This window comes from Phyllobates terribilis, unplaced genomic scaffold (genome assembly GCF_046119375.1).
Source record: "Phyllobates terribilis strain yellow unplaced genomic scaffold, ASM4611937v1 Scaffold_11__3_contigs__length_659146591, whole genome shotgun sequence".
NCBI lineage: Eukaryota > Metazoa > Chordata > Amphibia > Anura > Dendrobatidae > Phyllobates > Phyllobates terribilis.
The window spans coordinates 647,691,716-647,711,294 of NW_027362771.1; the positions used below are offsets into that span (position 1 = coordinate 647,691,716).

At 50.5% G+C, this 19,579-nt stretch overlaps 1 protein-coding gene across 1 annotated transcript in view; it reads left to right on the forward strand.

Moving 5' to 3' along the window:
- Window positions 1–17,511, forward strand: part of LOC141167625 (uncharacterized) — a 59,251-nt gene extending 41,740 nt beyond the window's left edge. Inside the window, exon 4 of the mRNA XM_073655008.1 lies at window positions 16,147–17,511. Within this exon, the coding sequence (XP_073511109.1) occupies window positions 16,147–16,701 (555 nt within the window). The 3' untranslated portion in view covers window positions 16,702–17,511. The remainder of the gene's footprint in view (window positions 1–16,146) is intronic.
- The last annotated feature ends 2,068 nt before the right edge of the window (window positions 17,512–19,579 follow it).

A 19,579-nucleotide genomic window follows, 5' to 3' on the forward strand; every position in this document is an offset into this window, starting at 1 on the left:
TACATTGGGGCCTGACCAGTGTTCACCCCGTCCCCTCCCTATCTAGGGCCTAGCTCTAGGGACATTCAGGGATTAGGTTTCCTGCTAGGCAATAGGTGCGGAACCTATATAGGGACGGTAGGGTAGTCAGGGTGACATTAGATCTGCCTAAGAGTCTCCACTCCCTTTTCCCTAGTTGTTGGGCTCCCTTCCCCCTCTTCCCATCATTGTACACTTATTCCTTCCCTCACCTCGTGTGACATTACCATTGTCTTGCTGAAATATACAAGACCTTACCTGAAATAGCCATTGTTTAGATGGAGCAGATGTTGTTACGTCACCTATATATAATGCTGAGCATTGATGGCACCTTTCATGTGTGTGCTGTGCCACCTTTCATGTGTGTGCTGTGCATGCCATAGGCACTGGTGCCCTCCATACATCGGAGATGTGAATTGTGCGCTGATAACAATCTGGATGGTCCCTCTCCTCGATAACAAGCTGAATGGTCCATCTCCTTGATACCAAGATTAATGTTCCTCTTTTCCGTAACAAGCTGGATGGTCCCTCTCCTTAATTACAAGCTTGATAGTCCCTCTCCTTGATAACATGTTGGATGGTCCCTCTCCTTGATTACAAGCTGGATGGTCCCTATCCTTGATTAAAGCCGATTGGTCCCTCTCCTCGATAATGAGCTAGATGGTTCCACTCTTCGATAACAAGCTGGATGTTCCCTCTCCACCCGAGTCTGAGGTTTCCGTAAAGAATTTCACATTCTGATTCATAAGACCACAGAACAGTTTTCCACTTTACCTCCGTCCATTATAAATGAGCTCTGACCCCTCAGAATAACTATGCTAGCCTGTTTCCGTCCCTAAACAGTTCATTCAAATGTGGTGGCAAACGTTGTGAGTGCTGCGGTAACATGGGACACAGGGTCAAATCCTTTGTGTCAACATACACTGGTGAAAGGTTCTCCATCAACACATTTCTGAACTGCAGCTCAGATTATGTCATATACTTACTTCAGGGCCCCTGCTCTCTCCAGTATATTGGTCATACAGTCCAACAGTTGTGGCAACAAATGAACAAGAACCATACTAATGTCACAAACAAGTTCTTCCAGTGCAGTCTATCCCGGCACTTCCTCCAGCGCAGTCTATCCCGGCACTTCCTCCAGCGTGGTGTATCTCGGCACTTCCTCCAGCGCAGTCTATCCCGGCACTTCCTCCAGCGTGGTGTATCTCGGCACTTCCTCCAGCGCGGCGTATCTCGGCACTTCCTCCAGCGCGGTGTATCTCGGCACTTCCTCCAGCGCGGTGTATCGGGGCACTTCCTCCAGCGCGGTGTATCGGGGCACTTCCTCCAGCGCGGTGTATCGGGGCACTTCCTCCAGCGCGGTGTATCTCGGCACTTCCTCCAGCTCGGTGTATCTGGGCACTTCCTCCAGCGCGGTGTATCTCGGCACTTCCTCCAGCGCGGTGTATCTCGGCACTTCCTCCAGCGCGGTGTATCTCGGCACTTCCTCCTGTGTGGTGTATCTTGGCACTTCCTCCTGTGTGGTGTATCTCGGCACTTCCTCCAGCGCGGTGTATCTCGGCACTTCCTCCAGCGCGGTGTATCTCGGCACTTCCTCCAGCGCAGTGTATCTCGGCACTTCCTCCAGCGCGGGGTATCTCGGCACTTCCTCCAGCGCGGGGTATCTTGGCACTTCCTCCTGTGTGGTGTATCTCGGCACTTCCTCCAGCGCGGTGTATCTCGGCACTTCCTCCAGCGAGGTGTATCTTGGCACTTCCTCCTGTGTGGTGTATCGGGGCACTTCCTCCAGCACGGTGTATCGGGGCACTTCCTCCAGCGCGGTGTATCTCGGCACTTCCTCCAGCGCGGTGTATCTCGGCACTTCCTCCAGCGCGGTGTATCTCGGCACTTCCTCCAGCGCGGTGTATCTCGGCACTTCCTCCAGCGCGGTGTATCTCGGCACTTCCTCCAGCGAGGTGTATCTTGGCACTTCCTCCTGTGTGGTGTATCTCGGCACTTCCTCCAGCGCGGTGTATCTCGGCACTTCCTCCAGCGAGGTGTATCTTGGCACTTCCTCCTGTGTGGTGTATCGGGGCACTTCCTCCAGCACGGTGTATCGGGGCACTTCCTCCAGCGCGGTGTATCTCGGCACTTCCTCCAGCGCGGTGTATCTCGGCACTTCCTCCAGCGCGGTGTATCTCGGCACTTCCTCCAGCGAGGTGTATCTTGGCACTTCCTCCTGTGTGGTGTATCTCGGCACTTCCTCCAGCGCGGTGTATCTCGGCACTTCCTCCAGCGAGGTGTATCTTGGCACTTCCTCCTGTGTGGTGTATCGGGGCACTTCCTCCAGCACGGTGTATCGGGGCACTTCCTCCAGCGCGGTGTATCTCGGCACTTCCTCCAGCACGGTGTATCTCGGCACTTCCTCCAGCGCGGTGTATCTCGGCACTTCCTCCAGCGCGGTGTATCTCGGCACTTCCTCCAGCGCGGTGTATCTCGGCACTTCCTCCAGCGCGGTGTATCTCGGCACTTCCTCCAGCGAGGTGTATCTTGGCACTTCCTCCTGTGTGGTGTATCTCGGCACTTCCTCCAGCGCGGTGTATCTCGGCACTTCCTCCAGCGAGGTGTATCTTGGCACTTCCTCCTGTGTGGTGTATCGGGGCACTTCCTCCAGCACGGTGTATCGGGGCACTTCCTCCAGCGCGGTGTATCTCGGCACTTCCTCCAGCGCGGTGTATCTCGGCACTTCCTCCAGCGAGGTGTATCTTGGCACTTCCTCCTGTGTGGTGTATCGGGGCACTTCCTCCAGCGCGGTGTATCGGGGCACTTCCTCCAGCGCGGTGTATCTCGGCACTTCCTCCAGCGAGGTGTATCTTGGCACTTCCTCCAGCGCGGTGTATCTTGGCACTTCCTCCTGTGTGGTGTATCGGGGCACTTCCTCCAGCGCGGTGTATCGGGGCACTTCCTCCAGCGCGGTGTATCTCGGCACTTCCTCCAGCGAGGTGTATCTTGGCACTTCCTCCAGCGCGGTGTATCTCGGCACTTCCTCCAGCGCGGTGTATCGGGGCACTTCCTCCAGCGCGGTGTATCTCGGCACTTCCTCCAGCGCGGTGTATCGGGGCACTTCCTCCAGCGCGGTGTATCGGGGCACTTCCTCCAGCGCGGTGTATCGGGGCACTTCCTCCAGCGCGGTGTATCGGGGCACTTCCTCCAGCGCGGTGTATTGGGGCACTTCCTCCAGCGCGGTGTATCTCGGCACTTCCTCCAGCGCGGTGTATCTTGGCACTTCCTCCTGTGTGGTGTATCGGGGCACTTCCTCCAGCGCGGTGTATCGGGGCACTTCCTCCTGTGTGGTGTATCGGGGCACTTCCTCCAGCGCGGTGTATCTTGGCACTTCCTCCTGTGTGGTGTATCGGGGCACTTCCTCCAGCGCGGTGTATCGGGGCACTTCCTCCTGTGTGGTGTATCGGGGCACTTCCTCCAGCGCGGTGTATCTTGGCACTTCCTCCTGTGTGGTGTATCGGGGCACTTCCTCCAGCGCGGTGTATCTCGGCACTTCCTCCATCTCATCCTTTCTACTAGGCCGCATTTTAGTGATTGATATTTTTGTCATCATGTCCTTTGTTGGAGCACTACAAGTCCCAGCATTCAGTTGTATCCATTACCCACAGTGCATTTCTATTCCATTGTTTTCATCAGTCTCTGCTGTAGATGTTTGTTTCTACCAGGTTGGTCTGTGTAGTACTACTAGTCCCAGCATTTAGCTTGGTATATTCGTTTTCATTATCTAGCCTTTTCTTTTCCTCTCCAACCAATATTACCTACTTATGCTTTTTTCACATTGAATGTTTTTTAGTACTTGGTATCCGGATCACTACAAGTCCCAGCACGTGTCGCTGCCTTCCCTTATTATATGCTTTCACGTGGGGACACTGCTGCCCCCTGCTGTCAGTGTATAACCTTCTGTTAGTGTCTCCTTTTAACATTGGATGCTTAGATGACTATATTTCTAGTTTGTACTGCGCACCACCGTCTGTCAGCACCATGTATGCTGTACGTGCACCCCATGATGTCAGTGACTCTCCTCTCTCCTTTTTGTCCATTTGATCCCTGTCTGCTGTCCTGTTATCATACAAGCTGAGGAAGGCGTCTGTCCGATGCTGAAACACGGCAGCCCCTATTCTCAGGAAGCTTTTACCTTCCTGCCGCGCTCAGCCCTTTTTTATTTGCCTTTTTTTGATACCTGGTGGCCCCTGGCCCGGACCATCACCTGGGGCCGCTGCAGCTGGCTCCTTCCATCTCTGGCTTTGTAACAGGGTTGTGCCCGGTATCTGCACATCCCTCCAAAGTGAGCGTGCGACCCTATGCCCTTCCGCCAGCCCTCACCACCCCCACTTTATTAGGGATTTCTGCACTTTTTTATTCTCATGGTAGGTTCTTCTCGGAGTAACTGCAGCAGCACCACCCTGTATAGCAGGGATCATCCAATATTTCCCGGGTCCACGCTCCTGCACACAATTCTGGGGGGCTTCTAGGACACAAATGCGCAGGAGGTTGGAGAAGGGAACTCTCCCCCATTATCCGATTCCCCCCTGTTTTAGTGCATAGTCGCACACAATGTCCGCGGTCTTGACCAGGTGTGAATGACGACCTTTCTATGTGGACTGTCACGTGGTGGCATTGTCAGGGTGGTCGTGTCCCTTCGTGTTTGAGATTGCACTTATTCCCAGGTTCCCATTGTTTCCTCTATAAATGACTGTGTTGTTTGCGTCGTCGGCAGCTCTGAGCAGCGTCCATCACCATCCTGGAGACAGATAACAGGGTTGACACTTTCGATGACATCTTTGTCGCTTGCAGAAGGGATGTTGGCTCTTCCCCCCAATGTTTGACTTTCCTAGTGGAGAATGGGCTGTAGGCCTGAGTGCTCTCCGCCAGGCATTGTGCTCCATACAATGAGAGGCTGTAAAGTGGCCTCACACAATGGAAGGATAAACATATGAAGATCTTATCTGCTATGAATTAAAGGGGTTGTTCACTCTGGATAACCCCCTTCTGAATGCCCCCCAGTGTGGTGTAATATGCCAAAAGAAATACTTGCCTCACAAATCGGCATCTCTCCCAAGGACTGCAATCCCTGGTAATAGTAGACAATCCCTTAGATCCATAGAGCTGCATTTACACCGGACGATCATTGGAAGCCAACCTTCCCAGTAATCGGTCCACAAGCTTTACCCCCCTTTCCTCTCGTCTGTCCTCCGGAGTTCTATGTCCTCCTCTCCAGACTCCCCTATCCCCTTCAGACGTCTTTATTTCCTCCTCTAGGCTCTTCTGTCCCCTACCGACCCTTCTGTCCTCCACCATACTTCTATGTCCCCTCCAGACTTCTTTGGCCTCTCCAGACTCCCCTATCCCCTTCAGACGTCTTTATTTCCTCCTCTAGGCTCTTCTGTCCCCTACCGACCCTTCTGTCCTCCACCATACTTCTATGTCCCCTCCAGACTTCTTTGGCCTCTCCAGACTCCCCTATCCCCTTCAGACGTCTTTATTTCCTCCTCTAGGCTCTTCTGTCCCCTACCGACCCTTCTGTCCTCCACCATACTTCTATGTCCCCTCCAGACTTCTTTGGCCTCTCCAGACTCCCCTATCCCCTTCAGACGTCTTTATTTCCTCCTCTAGGCTCTTCTGTCCCCTACCGACCCTTCTGTCCTCCACCATACTTCTATGTCCCCTCCAGACTTCTTTGGCCTCTCCAGACTCCCCTATCCCCTTCAGACGTCTTTATTTCCTCCTCCAGGCTCTTCTGTCCCCTACCGACCCTTCTGTCCTCCACCATACTTCTATGTCCCCTCCAGACTTCTTTGGCCTCTCCAGACTCCCCTATCCCCTTCAGACGTCTTTATTTCCTCCTCCAGGCTCTTCTGTCCCCTACCGACCCTTCTGTCTTCCACCATACTTCTATATCCCCTCCAGACTTCTTTGGCCTCTCCAGACTCCCCTATCCTCTCCAGACTCCTTTATCCCTTCCTTCAGACCCCTCTGTCCCCTACAGTCTCCTCTCTATCCTCCAGACTTTTATGTCTTCTTTAGATACTTCTGTGTTTGCAAATTGCTTTGTCCCCTGAAGACTTTCATGTCCCCTCCAGATTATATTGTCCCCACAAGACTCTTCGATAGCGCTCAAACTTTTATGTTCTCCATAGACTTGTCTGCCCTCATTTGGCTCCTCTGCCCCCTCCTGACTTCTATGTCCTCTCCAGATTCCTCTGGTGGCAACTTATCTCCTTAGCGAGTAAGGGCAAATTCAAAGTGACCAGTCCTTCTCTCCCTGACATGTATTTTAATGTAAGTCTCATAAGTATCTGGTGACCATCCGTCACCTCCATCAGTTTCTCCAGCTACAGTTGTCCCTTGTACGTACGGTCAGGGATGTTGTAGGATTATAGTCGGGTGTATGAGTAATTCATTCTACAAGACAGGAGAAAATGATCATTTCCATATGGAGGATGTAATACAGTTAGTAACAGAAACAGCTGTGTAGGAGGATAAAAACTGGGTGAGGACCTGCCAAACTCCACTACAAAGGTGAGACATTAGAAGACAGATCACGTCTCAGGTCATAAATCATGACAAAACTGAGCAATAAGACACAAGGTAGTTAAAGTGCTGCTCACCATTATTGGCAGCCCTTCATTTTTTTTCATAGACTGTACAATATCTTCAGAAATAAATTGAAATGTACCAAAGTTATATCCTCAGGATTTTTTAATTAGTGGTCCAATTAATACAACAATAAAACATTATTTTTCAACTTCCATGTTGCAATTTCAAAGAAGAAACAGAATAAACAGCATGTGCAGCAATAAAGGCCCCTAATTAATACTTGGTTGCCCCCCTAATTAATACTTGGTTGCCCCCCCTAATTAATACTTGGTTGCACACCCTTTGGCATTGCTGACAGCCTCCATGTGGCACCCTGCTACCACAGGTACCACAGGACCCAAAAGGGTGCATGGATGGACTTCTCCACAAGAGGCCCTCACTACAAACAGACACCTCCACCCTTCCACCTCAGACCACCAGAGGGAGCCCTGTTAAGGATATTTATACTGGAGGGTGGAGTTAGATGGAGAGAAAGTCAGAGAGTGTGCTGCCACTGAGAGCAGTGAAGACGCAGCACGTCTGCTGCTGAATTGAGGGCCCCGAGTGTGGCCAAGGCGAGGAGAGAGGAGAAAGGAGTTAAGGGGGCAGAGGAGCATTACAGGCTCACCCCAAGACACAATCCGGACACCGGGTCCGCGCCTACAGGGTCCTCTATACCCAGTAGGGAATACCGGCATACCAGGAGGCTTCCATCAAATACAGGACTAGGAGCCACGAAGGCCCCGGCGTCCAGGGATAGTGGTTGTCAAGGAAAAGTCCTACTACCAAGCGGTCAGGTGAGAGAGCAACACAACACAGAAGCTAGGCTAAGTTCCAGGCTGGCCAGAAGCTTAGAGAGAGGAAGACACGGATCAGGAGGCCTTATACCCGCTCACTGGGGAGAGTCCTGAAGTGCACCCTTCCTACCGAGTATCCTGACCATACCTGCCATTACACCAGTAAAGGTACTGAAAAGAATCCCCCTGTGTGCGTGTCTGTCATTCCCCCTGACCCGACCGGGCCATCTTTCACCGGCATCCCTTCCACCAACCCTGCCCTGGGGGGTCCGCTCCGCCTGTGAGGAGCAGAAACATCCAAGCTGCCATCCCATCATCCCCCGGAGGTCTGCAGCAATGCTGGTAACCATTACCAGAAACCACAGGTGGCGTCACGAGACAAACTGTTAACAAAACCCCTTTTAAAGAGTGGCCCCAGAGTACGGGCCCGGGAGCCGACTGTCGTGACATCCCAAGGAGGTAAAGGCCCGGGTACCGAGTCCCCATATCCCACTGGGCGAGTCACACTCTTCCTGGCGTCACAAACAGGATTTCGTGCCCGTTGCCACCGGGTACTGTGTGCCGTATTTGAACTGTGTTTAAACTGTGGTGAACATTGCCGCCATTACCGCGTCGCCGCGCAGAAAGAAGAGGGGCGTAACCGTGGGAACCAGAGAGGCATGACTGCTGGTAGCGCGCGAAGCTCAAGCCCCGCCTCGCGCTCTGACACAGCACCAGGAAGCGTCAGGTCCTGGAAGGAGACCGTCATCTGCGGAGCTGTGGCATACCCGAAAAAGAAAGAGAAGGTATGCTACGGTTTACTAGGGGGGGCGCAACCATGGCCGATGACCAGCAAGACACCGGAGCACCAGTTAACGCTCCCGATGTTCAACTCGCGCCCGGCGCTGCTCAGGCCGGAGCGGCCGCCCCACCAGCTGGGGTCGTGACCCCAGTGATACCCATGGCCCTGCCGTACGTTTCCGGAGCGAAATGGCTTCCCCAGTATGACGGCAAACCAGACACCCTGTCTGGATTCAAAAGGAAAATATGCGGTGTACTGGATATGTACTTAATGACTGGTAAACAGAGAGCCGCTGTTGTGCTGGGACAATTGACTGGTGCCACAGAGCGGGAAGTTGAAACCTGGCCAGCCGCAGACCAGGAATCAGTATCCATCATCTTTAAGAGACTGCAAACTATGTTTGAAAACCGCACTGAGACAGATCTCCGGATGAGGTTCTACCACTGTGCCCAGAAACTTGAGGACAGTATCCGGGACTATGCCTGGCGTTTACAAGAGGCACTGCGGGCCCTGAAACAGGTTAGTCCAGCCAGCTGATACATGGTGAGGACAAAATGCTGACAGAACAATTCATCCGGGGGCTGAGGTCCCAGGAGGAGAGCAGAACTGTACGGTGGTGGGCCTTAGATCATCCAAATGCCACCTTTGACACCCTGAAGGACATGACTATTAAGGGCCTTCAGCCCCTGGAAACATCAGAGACTGCTATCCAGTGTTACCAGGGTGGGGCCACCCCAGTGCCCGCAGCACCCACTACTCCTTCCTTAACGGCTGAGGCAAAAGTGCAACCAGCGCCCCCTAGCGAGCTGGACAGTTTGCGCCCTGAAGTGCGTCAGCTAAGTAAAACCCTGGCCACTGTCCTGAGCACCCTGCAGCTACAGGCGGAGCCCGAGCTGGAGGGAAGGATCCTATTCGCCGACAGTCCTGAAGATGTCCCCTGGATGAGGAGAAGAAGGAGGACAACGCCACCCCGTGGGAGGACCAACGACCGACCTCGCCCTCCAGGTGAACTCATTTGTTACCGTTGCCACAAGGCAGGCCACATCGCACGGACCTGTCCTTTAAACGGGCAAACCCTGGGGCTGAGGGCCGACACCCAGGAGTAGATCAACCAGGCCCATCAAGCTGGTACCACCGGTTCGTAGGAGGAAGGCCTTTCCTGTCCATCGTGCTGGACGGCATAGCAACACCTGCACTACTGGACACCGGCTCACAGGTAACCATCATACCTGATGTCCTCTACAAAAGGTACTGATCCATAGATGAACTCCAGCCGCCAGCCCCGAACCTCTCTGTGTATGCCTCCAATGGCCTCCCTCTTAACCTAGTAGGGGTTAAAGACGTGACAGTGAAGGTGGGGAGAATGGAACTAAAGGACCAAGGGCTGATTGTAGTGGAATCTAACGCCGGTGATACAGACTTGTATATGATACTTGGTACAAATATTGTTGATAGCTGTTTGGGAGAAGTGTTGTTCTTACTCCAACAGATGGCTGACACTGCCAGACCAGGGCAGAGGAGGTTGCTCCAGAGAGAGATCCGAGCCCTGATGTACCAGCAACAGGTAAAGCTAACAGGTGGTGAGATTGGTAATGTACGGGTGAAAGACCCGATACCCATTGTGATTCCCCCAATGAGTGAAATGCTAATTTGGTGTAGGGCAGCAATAAGTCTCAAGGGACAGAACTACCAGGCGGTACTGGAGCCCACTAGCTCAGAACACAGACCTACCTACACTCCTAACTGCTAGGGGGGTGGTTGATGTACGCAATGGGAGGGTACCCGTACGCCTCCTAAATTGTGGGGAGGAGGAAGTTAAATTGCCACGATACGCCACTGTTGCCAGATTGTATACAGTAAATAATGATGCCATACACACAGTGGAATCCTTGACCCCACCGGATACAGTGGAGGACAATGACTCCGAAGCTCAGCTGGAGGATTGGTGTCAACAGCTCCATGTTGGGACTGACGCCACTCCTGTCCATCAGAAACACGGTGTTTACAGAGTGGTTCAGGAATATGAACAAGTGTTTAGCAAACACCCACTTGATTTTGGAAGGGTCAAAGGGGTACAACACCACATACCCACCGGTAACCATCCACCCATTAAGGAGCATTACAGACCCGTACCACCAGCACATTATCAGAAAGCCAAGGAAATGTTACACGACATGAAAAAGGCAGGGGTAGTGAGGGATAGCTGTAGCCCCTGGGCAGCTCCCCTGGTCCTGGTCAGAAAGAAGGACGGTAGCATGAGGATGAGTATAGATTATAGACAAATTAATCGAATAACACATAAAGATGCATACCCTCTGCCCCGTATAGAGGAATCCCTGGCTGCACTAAAATCTGCCAATTATTTCTCTACATTGGATCTCACTAGCGGGTACTGGCAAGTCTCTGTTGCTGAGGAAGACCGGGAGAAGACAGCCTTCACCACCCCGATGGGATTATGCAAGTTCAACAGCATGCCGTTTGGACTCTGCAACGCGCCCGGAACGTTCCAGAGGTTGATGTAGTGTTGCTTGGGACACCAGAACTTTGAGACAGTGCTGCTGTACCTGGATGACGTTATCATGTACTCGAGGACGTATGAAGACCATCTAAAACACCTGGCGGAGGTATTTGAGGCATTGTCCCAGTATGGGATGAAACTAAAACCTTCCAAGTGCCACCTGCTCAAACAGAAGGTTCAGTACCTGGGACACATAGTCAGCCCAGAGGGAGTAGCACCAGACCCGGAGAAGGTCACTGCCATCCAGAAGTGGCCTGAACCAAGGAACATCAAAGAAGTCCGTCAATTTCTGGGACTGGTCGGGTACTACAGGAGGTTCATTAAGGACTACACCAAAAAGGCAGCACCTTTACAAGATCTCCTAGTAGGACAGTCCAAAAGAGGTAAAAGTCCCCCATTCCAGTGGGGCAAAGAACAGACTGAGTCCTTTGCGTTATTGAAGGAAGCCCTAAGCGGTGAGGAAATCCTGGCTTACCCCGACTACAGCCAACCCTTCCTGTTATACACAGAAGCCAGCAATGAGGGACTGGGAGCTGTGTTGTCCCAGAAGCAAAACAGCAGAGAAAAGGTAATTGCCTATGCCAGTAGGAAGCTTCGCCCTACTGAGAGGAAACCGGAGAATTACAGTTCCTTCAAGCTGGAGTTCCTGGCCTTGGTCTGGGCTATCACTGAAAGATTCAAGCATTACCTAGCCTCAACGAAATTCACAGCCTTTACCGACAATAATCCCTTGACACACCTGGAGACAGCCAGGTTGGGAGCCATGGAACAGCGTTGGGTGGCAGACTGTCAAATTATCAGTTCACCATCAAGTACCGGGCAGGTCACAAGAATACCAATACTGATGCCTTGTCAAGAATGCCCCACCAGTCAGACACTGAGGATGAAGTGGATGACCTAGAAGAAGTTGAATTACCTGCTTTCCACAGAAGCGCAGTGGTCCCCGAGCAACACGCCTCCAGAAGACGTCATGGTAGGATGCTGAATCCTTTACCTCATCACAGCTGGAAGGAGACCCAGGACAGTGACCCGGTTGTCAGCCTCATCAAAGGACTGATAACCCAAGAAGGTTCTCACCTGGAAAAGGATGATCCTCCACAAGCCAAACACCTGTGGAATGAGAGAAGCCGGCTGTTCATCTACAGAGAGAAGCTGTGCAGAAGGTATGTCAACCCCAGAACCCATGAAATGGTGTGGCAGATTGTTGTACCCAGGACGGATATCCAGATGGTGTTAGAGGCCTACCATGACCAAGCAGGTCACTTTGGCTGGAAGAAGCTGGAAACCCTGCTGAAGGACCGGTTCTATTGGGTTGGAATGAGGAGTTCCATAGAAAGGTGGTGCCGGAATTGTGGACCCTGTAGCCTCAGAAGGAAAGACTACGGCAGCCAGAAAGCACCCTTGCAGTCCATCAAGACAACCCAACCCCTGGAGATTGTTGCTCTGGATCACGTCAAGCTGTCACCCAGCAGATCAGGCTACTCCTATGCCCTGACCATGGTGGATCACTATTCCCGGTTCCTGGTGGTAGCCCCCGTCAATGATCTGATGGCAGAAACTGCAGCAAGGACGTTTCAAGCCTACTTCTGCAGACCCCATGGATACCCGGACAAGGTGCTAACAGATCAAGGCCCTGCTTTTGAAGCTGAGCTATTCAAGGAATTCGGTCACCTGTATGGATGCAAGAAGATCCGGACTATGCCATATCATCCACAAACCAACGGTATGTGCGAGAAAATGAATAACATCGTTATAGACCTGCTTAAAACCCCTACCTTTGGAAGAAAGGAACCAGTGGCCAGACAAGCTACCTGACCTAGTGGACCTGTATAACCACATATCCGTGAGTTCTACAAATTGTACCCCAGAGTACCTTATGAGAGCAAGACCTGGAAAATTGCCCATGGACCTGGAGCTCGGAGTGGTAGAACCTACTGCAGATATGTCCACTGAAGATTGGAACTCAAGTCGGCAAGAGCAGTACAGGAAGGTACAGGCCTGTGTCGAAGACAGTCTAAACAAGATGAGGGAAAGACAAGAAGAGCAGTATAACAAACATGCACCAGCAGAACCCTTGGCACCAGGAGAAATAGTGCTAAAGCGGAAAAGAAGAGGTCACAAGCTCGATGACCAGTGGGAAAGAGCCCTACACAGTGTTGAATTCTAAATTTGACAACACCAAAACCAGCCTGATCAGCAAGGATGGAGGTAAGACGACCGCAACAGTCTCAAGAGACCACTTGAAATTGTGCCCAGGTCTACTGAAGACACCGGAGGAAGAAGCACCTCTTGTAATACCGGAGAAACCCGAGGAAGATGTACTTCATACAGTTCTAGGAGACTTCCCTGCGGACTGGCCTCAACTTGATGGAGCAGTTATTATACCAGTAATACACTTCTGTCAACCACAAGAAGAGCCTCCACCACAAGAAGAACCTGTGAGCGCCCTAGAAGAACCTGATCAGGAACAGGAAGAGGAGGATCACCCATTGAGGCAGAGCCTGAAGGCCCAGTAATCAGTGTACTTGCAAGTCCCATAGAGAGATTGAGGCAGTTTTATAATCTACCAGCACGTACATCTGATAGGTTAGCGGATAGTGCATGCACAAACACCAGTATCACCCCAGTGCTATGAAGGTCCACACGCAGCACACAAGGACAAATCCCTGCCAGGTATAAGGAATAAATACAAAGTGCCTGCATTGTAAATAGTTACCCAGTTGGGTATTACCTACTGTTATTTATTATGTGAACTGCAAATAGAATGTGTTCATTTAGTTACCCGTAAGGGTATAAAGACTGTAGGCTGAGGACTGTGAGCAGCCAAAAACTTTCCCTTGTACATAGTTGCACTTATCAAAGTGCCTCCTTAATTTCATAAAAAGACCACAGAACAAAAACCCGTTTGGCGTGGCCGAAGACGTGGTCCAACACCTGGATCACTTATGCCCTGTAGCCACGCCCAGGGCCTACGTTGAGGGTTTTCAGGCGGGTCCCTCAAGCTACTCGTTACACCTTCGTCAGTGAAATGGACACCTGGTGACGGGACTTACTGTAACATTGTTATTGTTATTACTATTGTTACTTTTTGTTACCTGTTTTACAGAAATGCTTCAGTCCGGGAGTACTGAATTGTACTAGGGGGGAATGTGGCACCCTGCTACCACAGGACCCAAAAGGGTGCATGGACAGACTTCTCCACAAGAGGCCCTCACTACAAACAGACACCTCCACCCTTCCACCTCAGACCACCAGAGGGAGCCCTGTTAGGGATATATATACTGGAGGGTGGAGTTAGACGGATAGAAAGTCAGAGAGTGTGCTGCCACTGAGAGCAGTGAAGACGCAGCACATCTGCTGCTGAATTGAGGGCCCCGAGTGTGGCCAAGGCGAGGAGAGAGGAGAAAGGAGTTAAGGGGGCAGAGGAGCATTACAGGCTCACCCCAAGACACAATCTGGACACCGGGTCCGTGCCTACAGGGTCCTCTATACCCAGTAGGGAATACCGGCATACCAGGAGGCTTCCAGACCCCTGGTCATCCTGAAGCTACCATCAAATACAGAACTAGGAACCACAAAGGCCCCAGCGTCCAGGGATAGTGGTTGCCAAGGAAAAGTCCTACTACCAAGCGGTCAGGTGAGAGAGCAACACAACACAGAAGCTAGGCTAAGTTCCAGGCTGGCCAGAAGCTTAGAGAGGAAAACACGGATTAGGAGGCCTTATACCCGCTCACTGGGGAGAAGTCCAGAAGTACACCCTTCCTAGCAAGTACCCTGGACCATACCTGCCATTACACCAGTAAAGGTACTGAAGCGAATCCCCCTGTGTGCGTGTCCGTCATTCCCCCTGACCCGACCGGGCCATCTCTCACCGGCATCCCTTCCACCAACCCTGCCCCGGGGGGTCCGCTCCGCCTGTGGGGAGCAGAAACATCCCAGCTGCCATCCCATCATCCCCCGGAGGTCTGCAGCAATGCTGGTAACCATTACCAGAAACCACAGGTGGCGTCACGAGACAAACTGTTAAACCCCTTTTAAAGAATGACCGCAGAGGATGGGCCCGGGAGCCGACTGTCATGACATCCCAAGGAGGTAAAGGCCCGGGTACCAAGTCCCCATATCCCCCTGGGCGAGTCATCCACACGTTCCTTGTAGCCATCTATAAGCTTCTTGCTCTTCTCAGCTGGAGTTTTCTCCCATCTTCCTTTGCAGTTTGTTCAAGCTCTTGAATGTTTCCAGGGTCCTTTTTTCCAATGGCAGATTTCAGCTGACCCCAAAGATTTTCAATGGGATTGAGGTCAGGACTCATTGCTGGCCATTTTTTCTTTTTCAACCATCCCTGTATACTTTTGGATGTGTGCTTTGGGTCACTGTCTTGCTGGAGGACCCATGAGCTTCTACTCAAACCAAGTTTTCTTACACTGGGTAGGACATTTCTCTCTAAAATCTCTTGATAATTCTCTGATTTCATAATTCCTGTGATAACGTCAAGGCCTCCAGTTGCAGACTCAGCAAAGCAACCCCATACCATTATCGATCCTCCGCCATGCTTAACTGTTGGTAAGGTCTTCTTTTCCTTATAAGTTTCATTGTGCTGTCTGTAAACAAATTGTTGCTTTGCATTGCAAAAAAGATCTATTTTTGTTTCATCTGTCCACAGAACATTTTCCCAGAAGGATTGTGGTTTGTCTAGGTACTTTTTGGCAAAGATCAGTGGTTCCTTTTTATGTATTTTCTTCAGCAATGGTTTCTTCCTTGGCCTTTGCCCATGAAGCTCTGCTTGGTTTAGTGTGCGGAGTATGGTAGTTGTTGAAACCAAGACACCAGACTGCTCCAGGTTGGCCTTCAGGTCTTTGGATGTGTGACGTGGTGTTTTTTCCACCATTTGCACCAACCTTCGAAGACATCTCCTGTCAATTTTCCTCTTTCCCCCACGTCCAGGGAGGTTCTTGACTGTTCCATGCTTGAAAAACTTCTTAATAACATTGAAACACTGTTGAAACTGGGATACCAAGGTCTTTGGAGATGGCCTTATATCCTTTGGAAGTCTTTTGTTTGCTAACAACAGCAGTTCTGATGTCTGGAGACAGCTCCTTTGTCTTCACCATTATGACAAAGGAACAGATCCTACCATGTGGCTTTTTAAAACACTGAAGTCATCATTCATTGGCTAACTCTTGTCACATGGGCACCGACAATCACAGGTTAATCTCTTTTGTGATTTACCACAGGTGAGTCAAAATGTGTTTCCATACTAAATTAATGCAAAGTTGCCGATACCAGTGACAGCAGCTTTAGGTTTTTATATTTTTCCCTCCCATTGTTTTTTGTTATAAATTGTTTATCATTTGCTCTTTTATATTTAACACAAGTCACTATACAAAAAACTGTTTCACTTGATTCATTTTTTTCAGGAGATATTCCCCATTATGTACTTACACTTCATGGGGCTAATAACGATGTGCAGGACTATATACTGCACCAGCAAGGTGACTTCCAAGAACAACCTCCTGCCGAGATCCTTCATTAACTGTGCTCAAGTGACAAGGTACCAAGAACAAGTGATGAAGACGACGGGCGGTCACCAGATACTGATGATGGAGGTGATGGGCGGTCACCAGATACTGATGATGGAGGTGATGGGCGGTCACCAGATACTGATGATGAAGGCGACGGGCGGTCACCAGATACTGATGATGAAGGCGATGGGCGGTCACCAGATACTGATGATGAAGGCGATGGGCGGTCACCAGATACTGATGATGAAGGCGACGGGCGGTCACCAGATACTGATGATGAAGGCGATGGGCGGTCACCAGATACTGATGATGAAGGCGATGGGCGGTCACCAGATACTGATGATGAAGGCGACGGGCGGTCACCAGATACTGATGATGGAGGTGATCAGTGTCTGGGGCCCACAGGAGGAATTGATCCTCGGGGCCCACCATACAGCAATATGGAAATAAGCCGATATCCTGTTATAGTGGAGCGCCGACTGTAAATCACAGGCGGCTCCTGCACATATACTGTGCACATGCTATAACTGGGATGTAGAATTACGGTAGTTTGCATTAAAGGGGTTAAAGCAAGTTATCACCGATCCATGGGATCCACAGGATCGGTGATCACTTATTGGTCGTTTGGGTCAGAAAATTGGAAAACGCACCTATCAGAAGAATGGGGAAGTTTTATCCTTGACAGGACACTTATTTTAAAATGCAGCAGCAGGTGGGACGTCTGACTGCAGCTCCATTCATTCTCTTTGGGGCTTCCAGAAAAAAAACAAGAACAGCCACTGAGGGAATGAATGGATCAGTGGTCAAGTCGTACATGAGCTCCAGTCTAATGGGGATAAAAGCTCCACATTCTACCAACCGGAGCAGGTCCCAGCAGTCAGACCCCACCGGCATACACAACACAATCCACTATACCAACATCAATAGTACCACATACAAGGGAGAAATACTGCCACACCACGACCAGACCACATATTACCACCACATAGTGACCAAATAATACTACATACAAGGGAGAAATACCACCACACCATGACCAGACCACATATTACCACCACATAGTGATCGAATAATACTATATACAAGGGAGAAATACCACCACACCATGATCAGACCACATATTACCACCACATAGTGATCGAATAATACTACATACAAGGGAGAAATACCACCACACCATGACCAGACCACATATTACCACCACATAGTGATCGAATAATACTATATACAAGGGAGAAATACCACCACACCATGACCAGACCACATATTACCACCACATAGTGACTGAATAATACTACATACAAGGGAGAAATACCACCACACCATGACCAGACCACATATTACCACCACATAGTGACTGAATAGTACTACATACAAATGAGAAATACCACCACACCATGACCAGACCACATTTTACCACCACATAGTGATCGAATAATACTATATACAAATGAGAAATACCACCACACCATGACCAGACCACATTTTACCACCACATAGTGATCGAATAATACTATATACAAGGGAGAAATACCACCACACCATGACCAGACCACATATTACCACCACATAGTGACTGAATAATACTTCATACAAGGGAGAAATACCACCACACCATGACCAGACCACATATTACCACCACATAGTGACTGAATAGTACTACATACAAATGAGAAATACCACCACACCATGACCAGACCACATTTTACCACCACATAGTGATCGAATAATACTATATACAAGGGAGAAATACCACCACACCATGACCAGACCACATATTACCACCACATAGTGACTGAATAATACTACATACAAGGGAGAAATACCACCACACCATGACCAGACCACATATTACCACCACATAGTGACTGAATAGTACTACATACAAATGAGAAATACCACCACACCATGACCAGACCACATTTTACCACCACATAGTGATCGAATAATACTATATACAAGGGAGAAATAGCACCACACCATGACCAGACCACATATTACCACCACATAGTGACTGAATAATACTACATACAAGGGAGAAATACCACCACACCATGACCAGACCACATATTACCACCACATAGTGACTGAATAGTACTACATACAAAGGAGAAATAGCACCACACCATGACCAGACCACATATTACCACCACATAGTGACTGAATAGTACTACATACAAGGGAGAAATACCACCACACCATGACCAGACCACATATTACCACCACATAGTGACCGAATAATACCACATACAAGGGAGAAATACCACCACACCATGACCAGACCACATATTACCACCACATAGTGACCGAATAATACTACATACAAGGGAGAAATACCACCACATCATGACCAGACCCCATATTACCACCACATAGTGACCGAATAATACCACATACAAGGGAAATACCACCACACCGTGACCAGTCCAGATATTAACAGCATATAGCGTCCAAATAATTCCCCATCATTTCTCTCCCCCACCTCTATTATTGCTCTCCCCCATCCCCATCATTGCTCTCCCCCACCTTCTCCAACATTGTCATATCTCCCCCACCTCCTCAATCATTGTCATATCTCCCCCACCTCCTTCATCATTGTCATATCTCCTCCATCATTGCCATATCTCCCCCATCTCCTCCATCATTGCCATATCACCCCCACCTCCTCCATCACCATTGCAATATCTCCCCCCACCACCTCCTCCATCATTGCCATATCTCCCCCACCACCTCCTCCATCATCATTGCCATATCCCCCCCACCTGCTGCGTCATCATTGTCATATCTCCCACACCTGCTCCATCATCATTGCTATATCTCCCCCACCTCCTCCATCATCATTGCCATATCTCCTCCATCACCAGTGCCATGTCATATCTCCCTCCACCCCCCACCTCCTCCATCACCATGCCATGCATATCTCCCCCTACCTCCTCCATCGCCATGCATATCTCCTCCCACCTCCTCCATCACCATGCCATTCATATCTCCCCCCACCTCCTCCATCACCATGCCATTCATATCTCCCCCCACCTCCTCCATCACCATGCCATGCATATCTCCCCCACCTCCTCCATCACCATGCCATATCTCCCCCCACCTCCTCCATCACCATTGCTCTCCCTCATCTTCCCCCACCTCCTCCATCACCATTGTTCTTCTTCATCTCCCCCCACCATCACCATTGCTCTCCCTCATCTCCACCCACCTCCTCCATCACCATTGTTTTCCCTCATCTTCCCCCACCTCCTCCATCACCATTGTTCTCCTTCATCTCCCCCCACCATCACCATTGCTCTCCCTCTTCTCCCCCCACCTCCTCCATCAC